Source organism: Hirundo rustica, chromosome 1 (assembly GCF_015227805.2).
Source record: "Hirundo rustica isolate bHirRus1 chromosome 1, bHirRus1.pri.v3, whole genome shotgun sequence".
In the NCBI taxonomy this organism is placed as follows: domain Eukaryota; kingdom Metazoa; phylum Chordata; class Aves; order Passeriformes; family Hirundinidae; genus Hirundo; species Hirundo rustica.
In genome coordinates this window covers 75,375,202-75,401,480 of record NC_053450.1, presented here as the reverse complement: position 1 = coordinate 75,401,480, position 26,279 = coordinate 75,375,202, and the positions used below count along the sequence as shown (strand labels likewise).

Sequence of the window (26,279 nt, the reverse complement as noted above, 5' to 3'; positions counted from 1 at the left end):
GCCTGAACTTATTTTACCTTTTCAGTCGACTCTCAGGCTGGTGGCATCCAGATATTGTGCCTAAGCATTAACTGCTCTGGCACCAAAAAAATTCTCTTAGGGATGTACACCTGTGGTCTTGCTCTCATTTGCCCAAATCCTGAGAACTAAGGGCAGTCTAGAATTCACATGGTGCTTAAGTCTATCTCACGAGACAAATCTGCATGGTTACAAAAACACATATTTAAAGTAAAAAGCATCTCAGGGGTGAAATATGTCAGTGGTAAAAAGGAGGAGGAAAAAATTACATTAGCTCTAAGCTAAGGTGATTTCACCTCACCTGACTTTCTTCATGTTTTCATTTGTACCAGTCCCTGTGGCTGGATTTGAGCGAGACATCTTTTTAACTTTTAACTCTGCAAACCTAGGGATATTCAACTGTTGTGCTCATACTTCTAACATCCCAAAGCTCCCACCAGTGCTCATCTCTGACACTCTCATTTTGGATAGCATTCAGGATTTGATTACTACCTTGATAAAATGGTTTAGTGTATGCAAACAGCCTGTTCTGAGAACATTAATCAACTTAGCGATACGCCTACAATTGAGACAGGATTTTTTGGATTACAGTTAGTAAATGTAACTTCCACTCATGGACCTATCACCACTGAGACAAGAAGCAGTCACAGCACATCCTTTAATAGTAGCATGTGTCAGCTTTCTCCAAACAAAGTTTCGTTTTGCCTGCATCACTCTTCAAGCATTTTAACCCTCCACAGTGCAGGGAGAGGCATAGTAAAACAAAACACAGTAATGAAAGCAAGACCATCTGATCCAGAAAAAGGAGCAGAAAATGTTCAAGCAGACAACATTCTCCTCCTCATCCATATTTCACATGGCTTCTTGTCTTCCTTGTGTCTCAGTAGATGTATAGAAAATGGCAGGAAAAAGAGCGGACAGACACATAATCAGTCTTTTCCACACTTGCATGCAAGACAGACTAATTGTATAATCATGGGTATTTTATTCTTGCAGGTTAAAAACTCAATACATAATTTTTGTACTTGTAACTCCTATGATGCCTTATTTGAAAGTCTCTACCTTAAAAGGTACTAAAAACTTGTTTTGAGAAGTGAAGCATTGGTTTAGTCACCCAAATAGGAACATCAAGCTGAAACAGAGTTGCTTAACCCAAATAAATCTCAGGACTTGACAACAGCAATTTACTGTTGCTGAAAGCAGGCCTTTAAAACTGTACTGAAAATCCATCCTCATCTTCAGGGGGCAGAATCACTGAGATTTTGGTTTTTTTCCCCTACAGTTATGGAACATGGCATCTACTTGCCCTATAAAGAGAGAGCCTTGACTTTATCCACACACAGCTTCTCAAATTCACTAACAGGAAGTCACATACTTATGGCTGCACCTGTGAACTATCCTTCAGTCAGTAGCTCTTTTAGCCACATCAACCTGTGTGTTAATCCATGGTAACCAAACATGCGTCCCTCTCCAATGCCCAGCACTACACCTATCCAGCTTTTCTCTGGGGCAGATTTATTGCAGTGAGAACTACTCTGTGTATTAAGCTTAAGACTTGCATGAACTTATTCCTGTTACCTTGAAGTGCAACCACATGAATACACAAGATTCCTAAATATACCATTTGCTAATGAAACTGGTGAAAGTAAAGTTAAATCTTCTCTCTGGATGTATTCTTTACCTTTTTGTTTTATAACATTTGGTTTACACTTTCAACTATTTTGTGTTCTTACCGAAAACTAATATTCTAAAAATGGCACAAAGCCATTACAAGAAAAAAAAAAAAAAAATCAGCAAATTATCTTTGTCCTTGATGTAACTAACTCTTGTTCATGACAGGAAATAAGTAGCTTTCACAATGGTTTACATCCAGGTGGCTTGCTTCAGACTGGAAGACCAGATCAAAATTTTGGCATCTCACCCAAAGGCCGTCACTCTCGCAGCCAAGTTTGGCATAAGCAGCTGCAGAAGTTGCCCTCCACCTCTTGGAAACAAACTTCTGCTTGGGAAGGAAGGGGACATGAGAGACCCAGCTATTGACAGAGGGTAGCACCTGCTGTGGAGGGGAGCATGTGCCCTGCAACCACAATGTGTTGGGAAAAGCAGCTGCAACATCAATTACCAGAGTTTAGCTGTAAGCAAGCACAAGAGGTTGTATTTAGCTGCTTGGGGAGCATTTATTCTTTGAACAGTTCTTGCCTACCTCAAGTGAGCCTAAGAAAATTGACTAGAAAGAAAGCTCTATTAAGTTCCAATTAGGGCCACAATGAAAAGACTTCAAAATCTCCTGCAATAAATAAAGCTTATAAATAGTTGTCTTTCTCCCTTCCTCTATTCCATCCAAATGAATCACTTCACATGGTTGTAGGTAGGTTGAAAGTTAAATTTCACTTCTGGTGTTAGATTATTCATACAAGAGATCTTAAATCCACTTTGATTACTGAAGAGTTACACTGACGGGAAGAGTGAACAAACAGCAGCTTGCTAAGCACAGAACATACGTGGAGAGTGGTCAGGGAGAAGCTGAACACGCTTGCAGAAGTTAAGACTGCCCAACATTTTTCCAGTTGAAAGCTAATGAAAAATAAGGCCTGCCAAAATTCAATCAGTTCATGTCATTTCTTATGTCACGTTTAGTTTAATCTTTTCCCCTAATCTATATGAAAGGTTTTTGCTATTTAACCAAATAAAACCCAGATAATCTGAATGCTGCTTAAATCAAAATCAGGGACCAATCATATGGAATTTATATTTTCCTATTCCATGGCAGAGAACCCCTTCAGGGGTGGGGGGGCTATGCTACAGAAAAAAAATGCAGCTGGTTTTTACACTTTCAAATGTTCAGATAGCTTAATTTGCCCCAAATTGACGCTCCTCCTTGTAAGCTTTAAGAAAACATTTTGCAGGCTGAGAAAAAAAAAACCCTGCAATTAATGCATTTGACAACTGAAGGCAAAGGAGAGATTAACAGGAAAAGACTAATAGCAAACACAGAGCAGGAAGGATTATGCTGCATCGCTCAAGTGCTTCCTACTGTTGATAGCATCTGAACAGCCTAAAAGAAGGGACAAAAATAAAAAAGTCATCCAGTTTGAAGAAAAGAGTACAACAGTGACCAAATATGAGGACAGGCTAATAGAAGAATTTAACCTTTAGAATGCAACTCCAAGAATTGCCTGGAAGGCCATTCGAAATTATTAAGTTCCAAAAGTCATCTCATGTCAATCACACCTACTGTCATCCTGTGTTTCTTTCTGCTCTACTTCATATGCAGAGCAGTGAAGAACAACAAGAAGGTGCTTCATAAGGCAGCAATTCCCCATGCTGTGAACCAAACCTAATGGTCAAAACCATACATGATGTTATGTAACTTAATTACCAAGTTCACCAGCATTTGCTTTACTCTTTTCAGAAAGTTCATACTGATTTTAATTTTTTTTAACTTTTGGAAACAGATCTGAGCTGCAAAAGAAGAAAATGTGCCTGCTCTAATCGTGTCTTCTTCTGTCTTACCTCCAGCTACACCATACACAAGAGCTGCCTTACTAGTCCTTCCATTACTTCTGCAAGATGCATGGTCTAGGGAAGTTTAATTTGCCACTTTCCTGTTCTACACAAAAACCCTCTTGCAAGAGTTGATTATTTCAAGCGTACTTTAATTCAATTCTCATCCTAGGACAGCCAAGAATGTTAATTTGTAACAAGACTGGCAGTGTTCCTCCTTCATTGATCTAACAAACAGGAACTGGATTCAGGTCTAGACTCCCAAGGTTATTTAAACACCTATGATGTGTTAAGGACCTAAAATGCACTTCAGAATTTTGTCCCCATGTTCAAACAGCAACTCATGAAACTGAAAGTAAATAGCTTTCTCACAGTACCAGTTAAAATTCAATTTTTTTTTACAGCCTACTGATGATATTTGACAAAAAGAAAAAAATTTAGATCCATTCTGCTTGTGCCAAAAATGAGAAGTGTCTTCTTAAAACCATGGAAAATTATTACGCCAGGCTAAGTTACTTCTCAGAACTTTTTGTCTGACTTTAAATCTATTCAGAAGATCCTGAGAGCTATTTCTTTCAGAATGGAGAGCTAAAATCTATATTACACATGATTCTCTGAGATTTTCTACAAGACCCAAGACAGTACTCAAAGATACATCCCAGGTTCTAGAAGCTTGGACACTTACATTTGGGAGGTGCTGAGGTTGTGTTGAACACTGCCACTTGTCAAAACAATTTTGCTGCTTTATCACAGTACCTCTGTACCTGACCACTCTTTACTTTCCTCCATTGTGTGTTATAACTTCACTGCCCAAACACAAATGTTCACTGCTTATAAAGAAGGAATGATCTGTGTCTATGTACTTACAGATTCTACCTTAACATGTAACAAATAGCCAGCACGTCTGTGCAGGGAAGCCTGTTCTTACCATACAGTTCATGGCAAAGTGATTGTGCTGTGTCTGAAGTTCCATCGTGTGGGGGTGACTGGTTCCAATCTCTGTGTAGTTGTTCAGAAACAAACCTTTGTTGTGTGTGATCCAGTCAAACATCTACATGAAAATATTAAGGGAAGAAGGAAGTTTAGTAATTTGTTATGGAGGAAATCATGCAGCAGTAATGTAAGACAGCTATGAACACAGAATACAGTCTAAGGCCATGAAAATTAACACTGATGCTCCTTCCATTGTAAGTTATGGTATATTTTAACCCAATCATTGCTGAAACCTGTCTTTTTGCATCAAACAGCTGAGGCTTTTAGTGTTCACTTTACTGTAGGTGTTTATCTCAACACGCTACAGTAATTTCACAATCACAAACTTCATTATTACAAAGAAATCATAGTAAACAAACAGACTTGGAGCACAGCCCTGAGTTGCCAAGCTTATACATTCCCTAGTGTCAGCACTTAGTGATGTCAGCAGCTTAGCAGTTTAGAATGAAAATGGCAACTCATGGAAATTAAATATAAATTCTTTCATGCTGATCAAGTACTTCAGCAGCAAATTTAATATTTTTACTTCATAAGTTTACCACAGATTTGAAAACAACTATTCTATTTCTAGATGAATTATTAAAAGTATAAGTGAGCACGGAGTTACCTTCTTCCAGAGAAATTTAAGAATAATCTTTAAATAAGCTTGCTTTTTTTTTTTTAAGAAAAAAAGGGAATATTTTAATACACCAACAAATTTTAGGAAAGATCTTATATGACAGCAGCCATCAATGAAGGCACACAGGTATGTTAACAGTGGCACTGGAAGACAACGTTTTCAAAGACTAAGCAACACAGCAAAGAGCTGTCTAATACCCCACCTGCTCACAATGGTCTTAAAATCCTTGCTGTGTGTCAGTAAAAGAGACACACCTGCTCTCTTGACAAGCTGAAATAGATTGTCCAGGAAAAAACAGTAGCAGTAAGCAGCAAGTATTCATTTAAAGATCTTTCAAAATATGCTGGCTAACAGAACAACATTATCAAGTCCAGTATCTGTCCCAAGTCCATGACAAACTAAATTATAAGCAGACCACAATATGGCAAGAACTGTAAACCAAACTTTTGAAGTTTAGGTAACTGAGACAGATGATCACATACTCCTAAAATTTTAAGCTTCTTATCTAGAACTCAGTGAAAAAGCCTTAGAACATTATTCAAAACAGACACTGATACTGCTCGGGACCATCCTTCTCTAGGTCACTTGAATTTGCTGCCTTCAGACACTTAAAGGGCAATTCCAGTCAGATTTGCTCCCACCTTATCCCTTTTTTGCCTTCTCTTCTCCTGAACTAGTCCAAATTTCTTGCACTGAATTGAGCAAGTCTTCCGAAAGGAACATGTTTATTTCTCCCCACACAACACCCTTCCTCTTTCCAACCAAGATCCCATCCTTCCCCACATTTCAGTAGAATACAGGCATACACTGATAAAAAAGTCATGAGCTGTCATAATCTGACACATGCAGTTAAAATACAGGCTGCAAGTAGATTAAAGCAAGGGTCTTAATCCCAAAGTGAGTTAGGATACTACACAAACCTTCTTCTTAATCTCTTTTTACTGGCTAGTAACAGAAAAACGGTCCCAGATATGGTAGCTGCTGTCAACCTCATTTTGAGGTGCCCAGTATTTCCCTTTTGAAAGAAAGATGTATCTTATTTAATATAGACTTATTCTTGGAATCAGAAACATAGAAAACACTGATAGGAGCTTATGCAACCACATGGCAGGACAGAGGTCAATCCCACAGGCTCAAGTATTTCACAAGAAGTTTCTTAAACCCAACTAATGTAAGCAATTTGATAAAATATGAGAAAATTAACAAAATATATTTTGATGGTGCTCACATGGTACTGAAAGATATGCTATAATGCAGAATAATTAATGCTGTAATGAGGTGGCTGCAAGGTTGATAAAAAGCATTTGGGTCTGAAAGAGCAACACTGGAACAACAGCTTGTATTGTTTTCTAAATCATTTTAGAAACAGATAGTAATTTTATCTTTTTTCCAACTCTCTAACATGTCCCTACTATTTTCAGCTATATCCATCCAGTAAACATTTGTTGTTTTAAATGGTACTTTAAAAAAAAAAAAAAATTAATCACAGCAGAAAACATTACAGTAGTGTAACGAAAGTCCTGGGCTGAAATGATGAGCATAAGGGAAAGTATGTATGAAGAATACAAATGAAGAAGCAGGAAGAAGTTAAGTTTTATATGTTTGCTCTGCTTTTACTCTTCCCCATGCATCTGCTAGTGACAGCTGCTGGAGAGCTGGTTTAACATGGACCATTGGTCTCATGCAGTTCAGGCAATCTTATGTAAAATACTTTAAGAAATCTGACTACTTTAAGCTCTGATAAAAAACACACCTACTACTTGACTGCATAGTCTAGTTACTACTACTCCCAGGGGAAAATTCCCCACCCTTCCCTAAAGCTATTTGTTCCATGGTAACAAGTCAGGAATAAGCGATTGCAAAAACCATTCTACATGAAAATAGACCTTATCTGAGCTCATCTAAAAGTGATCTGCCTGCCATACTTCCTCTTCAAATTCCATGATAGCCAAGGGCTTTCTCATTTGAAGGGACTGGTTAGCCCGAAACATTCTGAAATCACTGTTTCCTGTTAATGACATATGCACTGTGAGAAGAGATACATCCGTTTTTATCCTAGGACTTCAATCCCTGCCGCAATGAAGCAGTTCCCCATGTCAGCCTCTTCAGACTTTGTTGACTGCCTGTCACTCACTTCCCAAAGATCACTCAAAAGAAGACCAACGTAGTCCATAATCATCTGTATTTATGAAGTATACAGCATTCTTTACTTGATGCATGCAAAAGCATCTGTCTGGAACAAATGATTAACAAAATAAATGCTTTGAAGTCATCAGCAGTTAAAATTCTCTTTGATAAGAGCTTCCTGCGTTCCTTACAGCTTAGAAGTACTATCCCACGTCCTTTACTCCAGAAGACCCTGAGTGTCTCTCAATCAAGAAGTCCCTTATTTCTCATTAAAAGGCTAGTGATTAACTTCAAAGACAAAAGTTACTATTTTCAGTTACCCTTGGTACTTCTTTCAAGTCCATCAGGTTTTGGCCATTTATAGTCTCCTCGCTCAATCCTTACCTTTTCAGCATCCTGCTCAAACAGCCTGAGCTGAAAGCATTGGTCCAATTTCAATTTCCGCACATGCCACATCTGATGCAGATGCTGCCGTGTTGAGTGCAGCCTGTCCAGCATGGTGGACACTTTGGGTAAAAGGTTCTGTAAGTCTGCATTCCCTGACCCAGAGTTCTTTTTGGGAAAGCTATCACTGCTCTGTATCCGCTGGAGCAGCTTTTGTCCTTCCACATCAAGGTCCTCGATAGGGGCCTTAATGACTTTCTTTTTTAATTGTGAATGCTCCTCTATCATATTGCGAGCACCTTCCAGGTCCTGAGGCATTTCCTTTTTTGACAATATATCCTGCAGTTCCTCCAGTCTGGACAGCATATGGGTTGCATTGCTAATGTAGTCCTCAAAGGCTACTCTGATTTCTATCCACTCCTCATGGTTGTACTCCAAACAGCCGTCAAATTCTGGGGTTAGCTGAGAAGGGTCAACTACTTTGGTAAGGCCTTCCAGAGACACCATATTTGTCTAAAAAATAAAAATGGAAAGAAAAAATGCTGTTACTGAAATGAATTTGAAATTTCCTTTCATGTTTTTGCTTTTCTCTTTGTAAGAGTTGATCATTTTGCTCATGAAGTTCACATGACAAATTTTCTCATACATTTCAAGTATGAACTCTGATCAGCAGAAGACAGGAGGCCTTGCATATTTTCCCCACATTTCTTTCTTACCTCACTACATTTAAGAACAAAAGAGTAACCACTCTTGATTACTGTTTTGATTAAGTTTTGGCTTTGTGTATTGCAAAGCTGCAGGACAACAACAAGGTTAATTCAGCTGATTTCCTCTGGATTCTGGAGATACCACAATTACCATAATGTAGACTAAGATAACAAAGAGACAAAACCTAGACTTTTTATCATTAGGGGGAAAAACCTAATTCAGTCTTTCTTGAGCTTACAAAAAGAATATAAACAACAACATGCACAATTACCTAGCCTAAGTACCTGAAGAAAACCACATTTCTTCTAGCATCATTGGTCTAAAGTACCTCTTCTTTCAGGCAGAATATAATTTATCTGAGAGTTTTCAAGGTGCTGATCATTAATGAGAACATTTAAAACCACAAAATAAATATAAATTTGTATACCACAGGGGAAATTACCTCAAACTCAAACTTAGAGCTGCCAAAGTTAGTCCTCTGTTTCTGCCAGAAATTGTCTGGCTTGATTATCAGTGCAACATGAATACAACACGGAAAGGATTCCTGTAAAATCTTCAGTAGAGGCTTTATGGAGTCCCATTTTGACCCACGCATATCTACAATGACGGTGAATCCTCGTTTACATACTTCCTCACTGCAGAAAACAGAAGGAAAGGTTATCAAGCAAGTGTTTCAACTTCCAACACAGCACCCTACTGCACCACATTGCCTAACGAACGTGGTCTCCTCAGGGACTCACTACCGACTAGCTGACCATATACAGCAGATCTCACAAACTTCTCAAGATCCTTCTTTCACATCCATGCCAAACTCCTTGTGGGGGATAGCTTTATATTTCTTGCTGATTTGATATCCTGCCATTATCTTCACTTTCATTTTCACTGTTTATATTCATGATGATTCATCATCCAGTCTTGTTTCTCCCTCACCTTACACACAATAAACTTCCCGTTACCTAATGCAGCAATACCTAATTCATTTATAACTGACTCTTCAGAACACACACACACTTACTTGACTGATGATAATATTCCTGTCTTTCTAATGATTGAGGGGATCCTCTAATAGACAGAAGACAGCAAATTGTTCTTACGTACCACTTTGCAACTTTTTCAAACTGTCTCAGATTTAGAACCATTTTATCTGAGAGTTAGAGTCTGTAGAGGAAAAACACCCATTTATTGACAATTTCTTTTGTAACAGGATCAATTTGTGAACAGTTAAAAGACAACACAGTATTTTATGTTTGTGAAGAAAACCACATCAATCTGTTTCTACAAAATTTGAGCTCAATTTTCCTGTCCAAAAGTTGACAGACCTTACACTCAAATTCTCCAGCATCCCCTCAGAGAATGGAAGATTTAATTTCTTTTCATCAATATCTTCCGTACATTTAGTTCTTGCCACTGATCAAAACTGACAATCACCACCACCACCAAAAACTCTGATTTTCTTCCAGCAGAATTTGCTACATGACCTTGCAGCATGACCATAGGAAAATATTTCAAAAACAATGTATCATAGCCAATGGACTATCAAAAAGGACAAAATGTCCATTGTTTGAGCATGAGTCACTTTCAGGGATGTGACTAATTCAAATGCCATTCCAGAGTTCATGTGGAGAGGTTTTCAGAGTGTCCAAGAGGCAGGGAAGCTTCACTGTCATATTTTACTCAGTCTTATTGGCCACGTTGCAAAAAGATGGATTATGACTGATATAGGAGATCTGGAAGAAGTGGTAATACGAGTTCCTCAGAAGGGGAATGTTTTTTTAAATTTGAAAAGTTTAAAGCTAGGGAAAAGAAGAGAGACTAAACATCCCATAACATCGCAAAAAACAAGTTTATCATGATAAATGCTGGCTCTCCTACCTGCCCATAGGAATGGCAAAAATGGCAGTGGAAGAAGCAAAACACATTAAAAGCTTGGCATACATGTAGGCTACAACGTACAATTTTCTGACCATGGTGAAAATGTTTTCTAAAATCCCCACAGGATTCAAGGAAAAAAACCTATTGTCTTAAAGACAGACCTATTACTGAAAGGCCAAATGGCAGTAGAAGTGCTGCTCAGCCCATCCCCATCCCTGCCACACTGAGGATTGCACAGGGAGTGCTTTCCACTAATTCACAAGGCACTCATCTGCTAGGGTGTGCAATGTGGTCCTTCATCGTGTGACAGTGTGGCTGTGTCCTCCGTCATGGAGCCACATCATCTCACACAAGCAAGGATCACAAGATTTGTTCTAGGGAGCCAAAGGTCATGTATTGGTAAGTCTGAGCTACACTAAAATATCTGGCTCATGCTGTGGTAGTGACATAAGTCTGGCCATGTTTGTAAATCAGATAAATTGTAAAATCAGTAAAATTGTGAGATTGAGTCAGCTTAAGCTTTTAGATCTCTTGCTAAACAACTGATACATGTGATTCTTCAGCCACATCAAGTACTGCAACAAATAAGACAGACACCCCAAAAGTCTGGGGATATTTGTACCAATTGGGATTTCTAATTAGTTAAGAGTTGCATCATCAGTCCCTTAAATATATATCAAAACAAGTCTTGCTTTTGCTAAATCTCCCTTTATTCTCAAAAGTTTGCCGATGCTTCAAGAGTATAAAACATGCACTAACTTTCTTCTCATTTTAGATCTATTGATCCTGAACTAACATATACCTTTTGCCAGAGGAACACTGTTTCTTGCCCTGATTAGCTCTAAAAAAATTCTTGGGACACATTTTGATGCATATTTATCTATCAGCTTCTCTAGCAACTTGAAGGTCTAGATGGCTAGAATACACCTCACCATTCAAATCTGAGAGTAAAAATTTCAAGCCTTCTTCCTGTTCTCCTTTCTCTAAGTCCCCCAAATTCCCCAGGTAACTTTACAAAAAGGAGGCCATGTATACTCTCAGACAGATGCCTTGAAGTTACTTTTATCAAACCACCTTTTTCAGTCTGAAACTGACATTTGATCATATCAAGTGCAAAGATTCTCAGTAAATTAGCACATTACACAAGCATGGAAGATATTGCACTCAGGGACGTTGTCCAAGGAATTTTTTTCAACTGTAATTACAACTGCTGATCACGGTCATAGACAAACATAGTCAAACACAGTCAGCATTGCTCCAGTCTGTAACAAATGCTGGCAGGTTCCAAGACGGATCTAAAGTCAAGGGTCTTTGGATCATTTTTGTCCCCCACCTTGATTACTACAGAAAACGAAGTTCTATATGAAGGAACTTTTTTTAGATACATACAAAGTATTGAACTTTTGCTTGAAGTGTATATATATATGTGTGTGTGCGTGTGTAAAACTATGTATATGTATATATATATGTGGCAGTGTATATATGCACACACACACTAGCATGAGGTTTGACTTCTGCCAATTTATTTAAACAGCTCACTGCAATTCATGGGTCACATTGCTGATAATGCAATTCTATCGGTACTTTCACAGATCACTCCACAGGTTTATCTGAGACCTTTACAAGCAATTTCTCATACCTTTCTCCTGGTTATTTCTGTGTTGTATCAGGACACTGTGACTTATCTAACACAAATAACAGTTAGGAGTCCTGTGCTGACCGCACTCCACACGAGGCATATGGTGAATGATGACCAGCGTATTTTTAATTATTGATGTAGTGAAAGCCTTTGGGTTGTATTTGCAGTCTTTAACACAGCAACAACCAATGTGGCATGGCAATGCCATTTCCGAGACACAAACTACTTCCAGCTAAAGCACACCAGCCCCTTTGCCAGCAGCCTTCCTTTTACAGGCAGAGTAATTATTTCTCTTCCAAAGAGCCATTTGAAAACAGAAAATGACAAAACCTGGTATTGATTTGCTCGTGTTGTTAACTCATTCAGTGTGCTAGCTTGTGGGAGTACTGCAACATAATCCATTTATTTTGTTACACGGCCTCAGAGGTTAACAGATGATCACTTACCTAGGAATACACGCTAGATATGAAATTAGTCTTCTAAGGTCTTCTTGCCGTATTCTGTCGTGGTTACTACGAGCTGGAAATGTTAGAATGGGACCTCCACGCTTATCTCTGCCACCTGAAAAAATTAAAAATGTTAGAAGACCCCACAGCATAGAATAAAATTCTTGTTTGCAGAACTAGTCTTCAGTATCTACTTTAAAAAAAGTTATTTCAACTTAAATGCCAACATTGTCATTTTGAGACCAACTTATGATTGAATTTTGGGAGTATTGATCAGCATATTGCCACACTTCCTACAGTGAGAAAGCAAATGCCCAAAAAAAAAATTGAAACAAAGAATAACCAGAGCATTACACTTACACATTACACTCACCTTCAAGTTTGGCAGGTAGTGTGACATCTCCAGCAACGCCACCTTGTTACGCATTTAATTTTTGACCAGCAATTGCATAGATTTAATTTAAATACAGAATTATGCTACATTGTAGGCAAGTATTTAGATGATACGGCAGCAGAGAGCACAGCTGTGGGAGGTGTGCCCAGGTAGAGGAGCTCCTCTGCTAAGTGACAGAGCTTGGGGAGGAGGTGAGGAGGTTGAAGACAGTTGGACCATTGTCATAGGAGAGTCCCTTCTGAAGGGAACAAAGACCCAGTGTGCCAACTTCTTCAGGAAGCCTGCTGCCTCCCTGGGCCCAGGATTAAAGATGCGATGAGAAAGCTTCCTACCCTGGTATGGCCCTTGGGAATACCCATTATTATTAACCCGTATTTCAGGGACATAGCAAGATTTGCAATAAGAAGCCCAAGGACAATCAAGAGAGATACGACTGAAGTCTTTCCCTTGAAGCCTCAGGATGGCTGGTTGGGGGATCAGGAGCACACACAGTGCTTTCTCTGTGCTTCCTAATGCTAAGGGAAGAAATGGGAAGAGCCATCAGATAAATACCTGACTCTGAGCCTGGTGCCACTGGGAGATTTTTGAATTTTCTGATCATGGGCTGGTTTACATGACATTGAACCTGCTGGTGACAAAGTACACCTGTCTCAAAGGAGGAAAAGGATCTTTGCACACAAATTATCAATGAAAGAGCTTTAAACTAGACTTGATAAAGCTATGCTTGCTAGAGATCAGCGTGGAGGCAGCACACCACGTCTGAGGAATGGCGAACTGGCAAGGTCTTTCAGTCTCCCATGTCACAGGAGGTAGAAACAGAGTTCCACGCAGCAGCCTAGATGTAAGAAACATTGATGTGCCAGAAAGCATAGAAGAACCTGAGAAAGGTCATATAGGAATCAGGGCTTCTGCCCCAAAAAAAGGTGACAGAATAGCCCAACTGAAGTACATCTACACCACTGAACATGGCTTGGGCAACAAACAGGAGGAGCTGGAAGCCATTAGGAAGCAGGAAAACTGTGACAGAGCTGCCATCATGGAAACATGGTGGGAGGATTTGCACAACTGGGATGCTGCAATGGATGGCTGTAAACCCCTCAGAACAGATAGGCAAGGAAGGAGAGCTAGCAAGGTAGCCCTGAATGTTAGGAGTGTTATGATTGTCTACAGCTTATAAATCTGTCAATAAATTTGACTGTTTACGGGTAAGAACAAAGGGGAAGTTTGCAGGTCATGCCAGGTTGGGCAGGAGTGGATTGACGGGCCAAGGTCAGTAGTACTAGGCGGAACAAGGCCAAGTGCTGGGATCTTATTGTCACAACAACCCCAGACAGCGTTACAGGCTGGGGGAAGAGAGGCTGGAAATCTGCCTAGAGGAAAAGGACCTGGAGGTGCTGCTTGACAGCACCTGAATAGGATCCAGAAGTGTGTCCAGGTGGCCAAGAAGGCCAATGACATCCTGGCCTGTATCGGCAATAGTGCGGCCAGCAGGACCAGGACAGTGATCATTCCCCCTGCATCTGGCATTGGTGAGGGCACACCTCAAATCCTGTGTCCAGTTCTGGACCCCTCACTGCAAAGGAGGACATTGAGATGCTGGAGTGTGTCCAGGGAAGGGCTCAGAGCTGGTGAAGGGTTTGGAGGACAAGGCTTATGAGGGGCCTCTGAGGGAGCTGGGATTGTTTAGCCTGGAGAAAAGGAGGCTCAGGGGAGACCTTATTGATCTCTACAACTCCTTGAAAGGAAGCTGCAGTGGGGTGAGCCTTGGTCTCTCCTATAAGGTAACAAGCAACAAGATGAGAGGATGTGAGCTCAAGCTGCACCAGGGAGTGTTTAGACTGAGTATTATTAAAGATGTCTTCACAAAATACTTGTCAAGCATTGGACAACTGGTTGCCTGAGGAAGTGGTTGAGTGACCACCCCAGCAGCACTTAAAAGACATGTAGATGCAGCACTTGGGGCATGGTCAGTGGTGGGCTTGGCAGTGCTGGGTTAAGGGCCGGACTCAACAATCTTAAAGGTATTTTCCAACCTAACTGATCTCATAATTCAATGATTAAATTAATTACTAGGAGAATTTTGGTGTATAATATTTCATACTCAATACATAGATTGAGCAGATGGAAACTATTTAAGCATTTAACTTGTATTTTTATCCTGTTCTGATTTGCAGATTCCCAATTGTTTATAGTTTACAATTTTTTTTAGCAACATAGGAAATTCTGAATCTACTTAATATAAAAGGCAAAAAATCTGACTGAAGTGTTCCACTTAAATGCATTCATCCCAGTCATAAAATTGCACAAACTTGGAGTAGTTGAATAGTAAAATATATTCTATATCCAATCCCTTGCTAGTGACAACAAAATGTTACTATTGCTAAGCACCAAATTCAAGCCCAGTAGGATGCCTTTATCAACACATCTATAACAGCACAGACTAAATTTCTTGCAAGCTAAATTTCACATATATGTTTTCAACCACAGATGCATGGACTGTTTTCTTCTGTCCCATGGAAACGCAGAAAAACACTGTCTTTAGCCCAGAATTTCTCATTTCAAATCAGCTTCTAATTCCATGTTGCTAAACAAAGTTTTTCAAAAATCACTTAGAAAGGAAGGCCAAGAGAAGACACCAAATGAAACTCAGAAGAGGCAAATGCATCTTTGAATCTCCGTCAGTGCCAGAAAGCAAAACTTAAAAGGAAATTCGTATCTTTATCTTCCATGACCTTCTTAAGTGAGATCTAAAATGAAAAACAGAGTTGTTTCATTCTAATGGAGAAAGGCAAGTCTTGACCATCCCGACTCATTTGCCAAGCAGAGAGCTTTGAGTATTTTTATGTAGCAAATGACAGGAGAAAAACAAGACAGAAGCTGTAAGAGAAAGGAATGATCAGTGACAAGACAGAGTCCAACAGCCCAGGCCCTGACTGAGCTCCAGGGCCATCACTGGGCTCTAACTACCAAGTGTAGTTGATGCCTGCTACAGCCCTTAATGCTCTCTCTCTTCATTGCACCACGGGCCACTACCTTCAAATCTTAAAAATTTGTTTCAACTGCTAAGAGCTACTGACTCCAGCCCCCCAGAAAAAGTAACTCAATTGCTTAGGGTGGATGTTCTTTGAAAAGCAGCAGCTAGCAGGCAGAAGCATAAGCTGAATTGTCTTAACACTCTCTAAGCACTTTAAGCAAATGCTTTGTTACATGCGGTCACCTCAGACGAGTTCCCCAGGCCTTTCCCACATTGCAGCTCCTGTATCATGCCTTGATATGGCCTTTTTATGTCATTCTGGACGTCACTTCAGTTGACTCCAGCTCCGAGTGAGTCACAGAAGAAGCCCATTTTTAAAAATGGTGCTTAAATTTCTGATAAATCATATCCTGAAACTTTTGTACATCAGGGACAAACTCTGATGTACAAACTCCAGGTGTAGATGAGAAATAAATTAATATAGTCTTGATTTTAGATAAAAAGAACTTCAGTATCCAGTCTTAAATCACGTAGCAAAATTGCAAATAATTTTTTTAAAAAGTCCCTAAGATTTGGGGTTTTTTCATCAGCTCTAATGACAGCTTTCTTAGGCCTTTTACAATAACTAACTCTCACTTCCTTTGTTCCTGATGCTCCTGTGTCATACACAAACGGGAAAGTTAAAAGCAACAATGCATGAGGCATCAGTGGGAATTTCCTGTCTTGCAATAGTCTTTATCCAACTTAACCCCCTATTAATCTTTGTTTAACAAAAACACATTACGCTACTACTGCTTTCATCAGTAAGACATCCATTTTAATCCATTTCCTTTGATACTCTGCCCCACCCCACTATTGAGATATTCTGTTTATGCCAAAGCGTGTCTCACAATATCTATAAGATCAACTCACGTGAGTCACCCAACATGTATCACTTCTGTTTAGCGCACATCACTAACAGCAGTGTTCTCAAGGGTCTCCAAATGGCACTAAAATCCAACAGGCTGAGTAGCGCAGCTTTTGTAAGTAATGCCTTTTCACCTAGTTACAAAGTACTCCAGTAAAGAAAGCCAAACATTTGACTTCTATGGCAAGGCAAGCTACCAAGGGTTATTTCCTTATATGAAACCAAGATAACTGCACCTTGTAAGAATATGCTCTCCTTGCTTAGGTATGTGTAGAGATATGAGAGTATTTGTACTTTGACAGATTTCAGTTTAAACTTAATACAAAAAAATGTATCCAAGACTCTAATTGTACTTTATACAAAAGCCTAGAAACGCAACTATTTCAGGTGGTTAAACATCCATTACTCAAGCAGTTTACTTCTCAGATAGGGGAAAATTTGTTCAGTAAACCAATACTCTTCCTTATCTTTGTGTTCCCAGGTATAAAGGTTGACAGTTCTAGTTCCACTGTGGTTAAGTCCTAGTGATGGTGGTACTTTCTGGGGGGAAGGGGGAGAACACACTGAAGAGCGTTGTTGTAGGTTGTTGTACTTCAGGGTTTCTTAATCCGTTTGCGCTACTAATTTATCTCATTCCATTTGAGTTTCACTTGCAACAGAAATGTGAAATGATGGATTCTGGCAGATCAGTTCTAGCCAGTCTTGCTGCCCACAGCTGTTTGCTCCATTCTTCCATTAGGAGTTGCTACCTTCACGCAAGCAAGTTGGCAACCACTTATTTCTGCCAACACCTCCCCTATTCTGGTTCACAATTTATCATCTCCCCTTAAATTTATCTTCATCTTCCAGTTGGCCCATTTCACTTTCACTGAATTAATGCCTTTCAGAATGCCATCTGCTTACAAATTAACATTGGAAAAACCCATCATTTTTCAGGTCCATTCTAAGGGGTCTCAACTAAGTACCGGACAACGTGAAAATTCAGAGGTTTGGAGTGAAAACTGACTTCATTTTTGTTCAATGCCATAAGACAAAGAGGAAAAAGAGGAGTGAGGGATTGAAATATTGTGCTTAAGCCCCTTTTCTCTTCTTTCCCTCTAAAAATAGAGTTTTAAGCAAGCTTCACCAGCACTACAATCCCCATGTTACCATGCTACCAGGAAAACTGGCCTTACTCATTACAATTGCCAGGAAATTTTAAGGAAAAAAAAACACCCAAAAAGGAAAACAAACAAACAAACAACTTCACCCCCAAAAATCTTTTTGCTTTGCACCTCTACTTTACTTGGCAGAGTGGACAGGATAAAGTACTATGTACTACATGCTGAACTAGCAAGCATCAGCATCCATGTACAGCAAATCTCTTAAAGAGTACAACTACAGGAATAATTTTATGTGTTTTTAATATTTACAGACAATAGCTGTACTTTTGGCATTCTTGACAAATTATCCAAAAATCCGCTTTCCAATATGAGACTGTCCTCTAAATCATTTGACACTAAGACTATGGCTGAGAGAATGATGGTGTTTAATCCCAACAGACAGTCACACCAAAAAGCAGTTTACAAAAATAAGCACCTCAGCCCATCATTCCATCAAGTGAAGTTATTTATGAAGTTATAGACTATGTTACAATACTAACTCACATAAATCCCACTTTTAAATCCTCCTGCTATTCCTTGTTCAGTAACCAACCAAATTCAATGTGTATGCTGGAACTACCTAAAACTACACATGTCTTGGATTATGTAACCTAACAATGTGTATTCTGTTTTATCTGTTGAAAGCTGTTTTTTGGGAGATATTTTATCCTTCTCTTGTAACTCCAGGGGGGAGGGGGGCGGATGCCTTCTGATAATGGCCCAGCCATTAAAACCAGGTGGGGAAGTGTTTCTTATCTCTTTCACCATCCCTCCATCCTCCAGGGGGACATCTTCCGATAATGGGTCATTAGGGCCCACCAATGACATGACACATTCCTTCATCCTATTGTGAGATGCTCCACACAGTGGGGGAGGAGCCAACTGTTCCTAGCTAGATAAAAACTGGGACTGAAGGACACAAGGGATCCGGTTTTTCCACTGCATTCCCGGGGGAAGACTGGACCCAGCTCATCACCACTGGACTTTCTAAAGGACCATCCACAGAACCACATCTGTTACTTCAGGAGGACTCCTTTGGACTGCTTCCAACACCCTGACCAACAAGGTGTCAGGTTGTATCCCTGACTGTCAGGGTTTTTCCACGATTTTTTTGTTTGCTTCCTTGCTTGTTTTTTTGGTACTACTACATTTGTATTTTCCGATTTTTAATATTCCTAGTAAAGAAACTGTTACTCCTATTCCCATATCTCTGCCTGAAAGCCCCCAATTGCAAAATTATAATAATTTGGAGGGAAGAGGGTTTACATTCTCCATTCCAAGGGAGGCTCTAGCTTTCCTTGGCAGACAACTGTCTTTTGAAACCAAGACAAAACGCTAAGTCAGCTCACCAAGAAAATACTAAGTGTGCTTCAAAAGACAAGCAACTGAAGTCCACTTCTGCAACACACATATGTCTCCAGAATATGCTCTGGATGGGCCAATAACAAAGGCATCTTTGTAAAATTCCGCAATCAGAAGAACCAGAAATAAGAAAAGGAATATGACTTTGGTACAGCAGATTCTAAGTTGCTGTAAATAATGATGTGCAGGCCAGGGGGAATGCAGGATTTAACAACCAAGAAAACAACTAGCAATGTCCCACAAGAAAACAAATAACTCTTTCATTACGCCTTTCAAAATGCTTATGTCGTGTTTAGGATATCCAAGAGGAATCAGTGCTGCCCTAGCGCTACATGAATTTTGTAACAATATTTAAAGTACCATTTTATATGCTTCTAACAACACAGTTGGGCATTCTACAAGAGAAAAAGACTGTACCTGAAAGGTATGCAACTTTTTCCTTTAAAATTGGCAATACTTCCATAGCCTTCATTTCATCATTTTTGCGAAACCCTTTAAAAAAGAAAATAGAAGATTATTAGTAAAAAATCAGACAAGCCCAGCTTCTACATTTAATGAATGAACTCAAAAACATTTACCTCTGGAATACATTCTGAATGTAACAATCACAGGAATTAAGATAACCTCACAATAAAAGTCTGCCAAAAAATAAGCTAAACTTTAAAAATATATTAATGGACAAGCCATCACTTTGACCAGCTTAACATAAATAGCATGGCCTGTTAGCAAGCCGCAGTAGAAAACAAGATACCAGAATTAGCCTTTTTCAGCAGTTATCATATGGATCCTGTGGCTTTTATGCATTCCAAATCCCACTTTCTTTTTCTTTTTTTTTTTTGTTCCCAGAAGGGAGGAAGAGCATCAAGCTAATAGGAGTAGGTATGCTTAGAACAATTACCAGTAAAAGTAAACAAATCCCAAACCAAAAACCCCACCCCAAACCCCACAACAACAAAGACAAACAAACAAAAGCACCCAAACAAAAAAACCCACCAAAAAACCCCAACCCACCCAAAAAACCACAAAAAGACCCACCAAAAATCCCCAACACTATTTACATGCAACTTCTCTTAAATCACTTCTGTAAGCAGAATTTTTTTCTGCTGCCTGACAGGAGCAACATTTTGCAACTGAGAGGACATTTTATCGTACTAACTCTACATACATACAGTATGAAACTGCCCAATGTGAGTGATTACAGTCAATGTTGTAAAGCAGCACCTCACCAGCTTGTCCCTCCTTCTCTGCTTCCTATTTCTACTACTCTAATTCTGGGGCCAAATTCTAAAGTTTTTCCTTCTTTGACATGGAAGATTTAGGAAGCTTTTTTTTTACCTTATATTTCACCTGTACAATACAGAATTGGTCATGTTTAGACCGATTTTGTTCATCTTACAAGAAGAACTGGGTGTCACATCTTCAACTAACTTATCTGTACAACCCTTCCTGGTCTGCTTGGATTCATGTGCTGTCTAAAATAATCCTATATCCGAAGCAAGTACCTCTGCTGGGTTAAGTAGGACGCACACTGCATCTCCCTAACTACTGAAGCACAAAAGTGCTGTTAAAACTCTTCCTCCTCAAAAATATCCAAATGTTTTGTATCCTATGGTCTCAGGTTCTGAGCTTAAATGAAAAAGCTGTGCATTTCTAAACTTAAACTTGGATGTATCAAACTAGGGTCAACAAGTAACATAAAGCCAGTACTTAAGGGAATCATATATGTAAATTACATCACACGCAGTGGCACCGAGACTTCTGTGCCACTACAGTATCAAGTTATGGGCACTACCTTTCAAAACAGATCCAGGGTGCACCAAGCACAACACCCAAGGCACAAAGATGGTCAGGTGTTTTCATGGCATCCTCTAAGCAACTGTTTCACCTGCAGAACTGCAGCAAGACATAGTGGCAGTCCTCAGAACACACAAAGCCTACTGGTGACCAAAAGCTTGCTAGAATTACAGTAAGAGGTTTACTAGATGGCAAGAAATTTTGTAAAGGAAAGAACGGTGAACAGCACACAGGATTGCCTGTGGAAGACTATGGCCAATCCATGACTGGGGATTTTCAAAATATGTGTTCAGACAAATGTCTGTCAGCAATGGGTCCCTCAAGTTCACTATAACTGAAGTGTTCAACCAGGGCATTGTCTCAGCACTCCCAGAATGCAAACAAAAGAAAACAAAACAAATCAACTTCCAGCCAGATGGAAGTTCCCTGGTTAGTTCTTTGTTTTTTTTCATGAACACCACCGACCAAAAACAAACCCCAAATTCAGTACACATTCTCAGAAAGGCTAGACCAGGAAAACTGGTTCCTCGGGTAACCACATAGCATGGAGGGTTTCTACATGATGGACAGTATTTTGCAATTCCACAGCAACTCCAGACTGGCAAAGCAATGCAGAATTTACTTTGATGTTTGCGCTTAGGCTCTCAAGAGTCTAAGACACAGCCAAAGGAACCTCGCGCCATTATTATTTCTCCAGAGAACTGGCTATAGGTTATCAGCCTTTTACTGAAACTGCCTACAGTTTTGTTCCTAATATATTTCTGTTTGGTATGAACTAAAACTCTAAACAGCTTTAAGAAAAAGCTTGGACTTGAATAAATTACCTAAAATGACAGCAAATACCCTTTTCCACCTTGAAATATTTGGGCTTCAGTTGACTGCTAAGGCATACAGGCACACTTCCAGAGTTTGTCTTTTTTTTTTAATGTGCTTTGAGCTACCCACCATAAGCTTAATGCCAATTTAGCAAGCTCAACTTTCTTATCAACCATGTCAATCCCTTTTCTTTACAGTAAATTCGGAGGTAGAAAACACTTTCTCCTCACCTAAAAAGCATGCAGAAACTAGTGCCGTACTTTGCTGTCTCTCTTAGCTTGAAATTACCCAAGACACTGATGTTACCGCAATTGCTTGCTCAGATTTCTAAGCCCTTAAACTACTTCACCTCGGATGATGATGCGCAGTAGCTGCACGTTTTGCTTTGCCTGTGGCATGTAAGAAGCGAGAAACATTTAGCTAACATTTCTCTGACTATTAAGGGGCCGCTCAAGGTAAACACCCTAGCAAATACGTTAGTGCTTGGCTCACGTTCTGCATCTGCATATCCTTAAGGCTGACTGCCTGGGATTATCATATTGCTGCTGCTCTAAACAGTCTATTTCTATTTCAGTTCTGCAGTGTTAAAGCTTAACTGAAAAGACTGTGGGGATTACAACAGATGAAAGAATGCTGGGGAGCAAAGAGGGTGAATACGCCAGGAAAGTATCATTTTTATCTCCAACGAAGCAAAAATAAAACAAAACCCAGCAATATAAGCAGGTCTTAAGAGCTTGGGGTGGGTCCTCCCTCCCCCTTTTCAAAGCCTCTTCTCCACAAAACACATTTGTGGATGCGAGGATTTGCGGATTTAATTTAAAAAAAAAAAAAAAAAAATTAAAAGGCATTTACCAACCACACTCAAATGAAATGCCTTAAATATCTGCACCAATCTCTCGCTCCACGGCTCAGCATCCTCCGCGCCAGCCGGCTGCATCACATGTTCCGGGGGTGATGTCATCCCCGCCGGGCCGGCCGGCTGCAGCTCCCGCCGCCGCAGTGCCCGCAGCTCCCGCCCCGCGCGGCCACGGCCGGGCACCGGCGCCGCCGCCACCCCCGAGCCCCGCGGCTCGGCATTCCAGCGGGGACCGGCCCCGCGGCACACGCTTCTCCTCTGAAAGCGCCACGGGCGCCTATGGCGCCTAGAGATCGACGCTGCTCCGCCTAAAAAATGGCACTCTGATCTTAAAATGTGCCGCTTTCAGTATTAAATCCTGCATCTTTTAAAGACCGCTTCAGTCTTAAACTGGAAAACCGCCCTTGGTATTTTCAACACCTATTAAAGGAATACTCATTTTACAGTTTGGCATTTTTAATAGGTAGTATATGCCCTTCCGTCGTAACGTACACCGTACACGTGCTTTTCCGTAACTACCAGCAAAGAGGGAAGAAGCTCCAACTATGCTAATTAATATTTAACTTCAGTATATTCAGTAGAAAAAGGAACACACGATTATATAGTCCATTTCAATATAGGAGGTTTTCCCCAGCCCTCACAAAGAATCACACAATCTCTCAAGTTATATACGGTCTCCTACTAAACGGAGCCCTATCAAAAACCAGCTATTTAAATGCTGTATCACACAACTAAGATCATTAAAACATAGAATCAAGAAAGTGTCACCTAAACGTTTTTATACATCGGAAAACTAAGAAGTCTTCCCCCCAAACACACCATTTTCTCTTTGCCCCCACAACTTCAGAGCCTGAAGACACCGTCAGCTAGCCAAATTTAGCTGACTTGTCTATATTAACCCTTTTTCTCATTCAGATATTTTGCTAATAAAATATATAATTTTATCCAAGTTAGAAGATCCACGAAAAGACAGCATTTTGGGATAGAGGTATCACCCCACGAGGTTTCAGAGAGCCCTTTATTTGAACGGCCAGGACAGCCCCTTCTCATTTGGACTGCAGGCGTTCCCCAATCCCACGGTGACGACCTCGCTGCAGAGCTGCCCCTCCATCTGCCCTGGAGGACAGAGAGTAACCCTGTGTAACACGGCCCCCTTTTGCTTAGAAATCACAGCATTCCGGGAACTCTGCTGCTCCCCAGATTCCCAACTTGCTGAAACTTCCCAGAGGTGTTGAAATACATCAGGAAGTCACCTTTAGAGGGCCAACAGGAAATGGGTACTCAGTGTGGCAACTCACACAAGCCAGACAAATGCTGGATTAGTCTCACGCCGAGGCTTCCTTCACACGCAGGAAACGAGGTAACTGTGCTAATCATCTTGCACTGCAATGATCAGTAACTAGTCAGCCACACAATTAAGGGGAGCAGATAAAATTACCTTAAACACATCTTCTGAGGTTAACAGCTTGACTACAGAACTGCGATACAAACCAATGTTGAAAACAGCTTCTCCAAGAAGCATTACTACCCCAAGAACATTGAAGCGTTTACTTCAGTGATGTGCATTATTCAGTTTTGGAAATAAACATAAAATATGGGAATAGAAATTAGGACAACAAAAAGAAATCGAGGCTAAGAGCAGCATCTCTTAGCCAAGATGTTGACCAAGCACTCAAGCACACACAACTGACTTTAAATTTTTCGGAAACGTGGCTGAAAAAAGACACAAACGCCAAAAGGAAATGCTCTCATCCTAAAAACTCACTCTTAATAACAGAACAGTAATTTTATTTTCACCTTCCAAATAAAAACAATACCTTTGAACAAGCATAAACAAAAAAAGCCAGACTCAGCCCAGATTACTTTGATGCTTTAGGCTCTCTTCTGATTTTAGAATGACTCCCTGTTGTGTCATCAACAGAAAGCAAGAGCCTCATCTGCCAGGCTGCTCACTCTAGCACCAGACCTCAACCCCCACCTCTTCTTTGACAGAAATCCCATGCTGAATCGAAGAAACATCTTTCAGTGAGTTACCTTCCAACAGAGTACTCTATTCACTTCAATGGACCTGATTCAAGACTTTTGCTCAAAAATTCACATGCTAAGTTCTACAGGAAAGAAAAAAGAAAACTGACATAGAAATTGCACTCAGAACTGCTAATTACCTATTAGTAGGTAACAACTGCACTGATCGAGGTTAGTCTTAAGTGAAAAGAGGTACCTGCTAAAAACCAGAAGAACTTCCATGGGTGGGAAAGACTAGGTTTCCCAACCAAAGCACCAAGGCAAGGCAGCCTCAACTGCAAACCATTCTCCACAACTCCTTGCATCCGCTGGTCAGTCCCTTTTTGTGTTTAGCCTTATCTTGGAACACAAAAATCTCAAAACTGTGGGCAATCAACATTTAAGCAAAAAGAATCCAAGATGTTGATGTCTTCAGCATTATTTTTTCTATTTCACAGCATGACTTATATCAATGACACAACACTGAAATATGAGCTATTCTCCCTTTATTTGCACAGCTATCCTAGCTACATTTCAAGACAAATTGCTTCTTAGTTAATCAAGCGAGAAGAGGAGGAAAAACAAACAAACAAACAAACAAACAAACACACACACACCCTGGCATAGAGAAGCTCAAATGTAATTGTATTAGTGCATTATAGACTGATTAGGGTTTCATTATCTGCCCTTTTTCGTTCCCCATATCACAAGATGATGACATCCCGGAAGATTTTAAAGATGATCGGAAATCCCAGAATCCTACAGGTTTATTCAACTTTCTTTATCAGTTAACAACTGCATATGATAAACCTCAGCTGCAAGTTAATTTACACACTGCCTCCCACATTTTTCAAGTGTCCAGAAAGAAAGCACAAAGCAGGTTTCTATTCCCCATTTTAATATGGAGAGGCTTTAATAATCAATCAGTGAGCAGATTTCAAAATAAGATATTATTCAATTAAGAATAATTTCAAACAAGATATGAAGAGAATCATAAGCAGTCATTGTGTAAATGTTTATATTCTTATTCTGAAGTTAATACAGAGAAAGCAGTATAATTAAGTCAGCAAAATCATTAGATTCTTTTTTTCAATCATATTTAGAAAAAATGATTGCTGAACTCAGTAAGTCTTTATAAATGAAATCAGACTACTGAGGCAAAGGTGAGAAAGAAAACTGAACTTTCATAAGCAGCAAATGGCAAAAACCAATCAGTAAGCGAGAATATACCCCAAAGTTGTGGCAAAGGCAAGCAAAAGGTAACTAAAGTTACCACATGTATGGGATTACTGCTAGCTTGATTTTAACTCAAGTATTTGAAGTGCCAATTTCAGTTTTATGGCAGGCTTAACTTCTGGATGCAAGTAAAGGATTCATAGAGCAATCAGAGCTGTCAATTCACCAACTGCACTGTTACTGCTTCCCGTTATAGACATTGCCTACATTCAGTGCTGCTCAGCAATCTCACACCATCTTTCACATTGCAACAAAGTAAGAGAATTCAGGAAAATTGTGGCAAATACTGCAATTCTCCCACCTTTTCTCAAGCTCCATGAGCTTGCAGATGACCAGTTTCAAAATCATCTCAGGAACATTAACTTTTAGGTACACCTGTTATGGCATCTTTAAGACTGCAGATCTTTCTTCCTAGACCTAACAAGTAACTACCAGCAGGTTTTTTTTCACGGCATACAGATCACTGGGCAACATTAGTAACCTT

General features: G+C 39.9%; 1 protein-coding gene across 3 annotated transcripts in view; it reads right to left on the bottom strand.

The window, feature by feature from the left end:
• TRIO (trio Rho guanine nucleotide exchange factor) overlaps positions 1-26,279 on the bottom strand; it is a 243,428-nt gene that overhangs the window by 157,127 nt on the left and 60,022 nt on the right. For all 3 annotated transcript variants that reach the window (XM_040074368.2, XM_058422546.1, XM_058422547.1), the window contains exons 2-6: positions 19,507-19,581; positions 12,311-12,425; positions 8,796-8,988; positions 7,646-8,158; positions 4,451-4,573 (exon numbers count right to left, since the gene is read on the bottom strand). In XM_040074368.2, the coding sequence (XP_039930302.1) occupies positions 4,451-4,573; positions 7,646-8,158; positions 8,796-8,988; positions 12,311-12,425; positions 19,507-19,581 (1,019 nt within the window). The remainder of the gene's footprint in view (positions 1-4,450; positions 4,574-7,645; positions 8,159-8,795; positions 8,989-12,310; positions 12,426-19,506; positions 19,582-26,279) is intronic.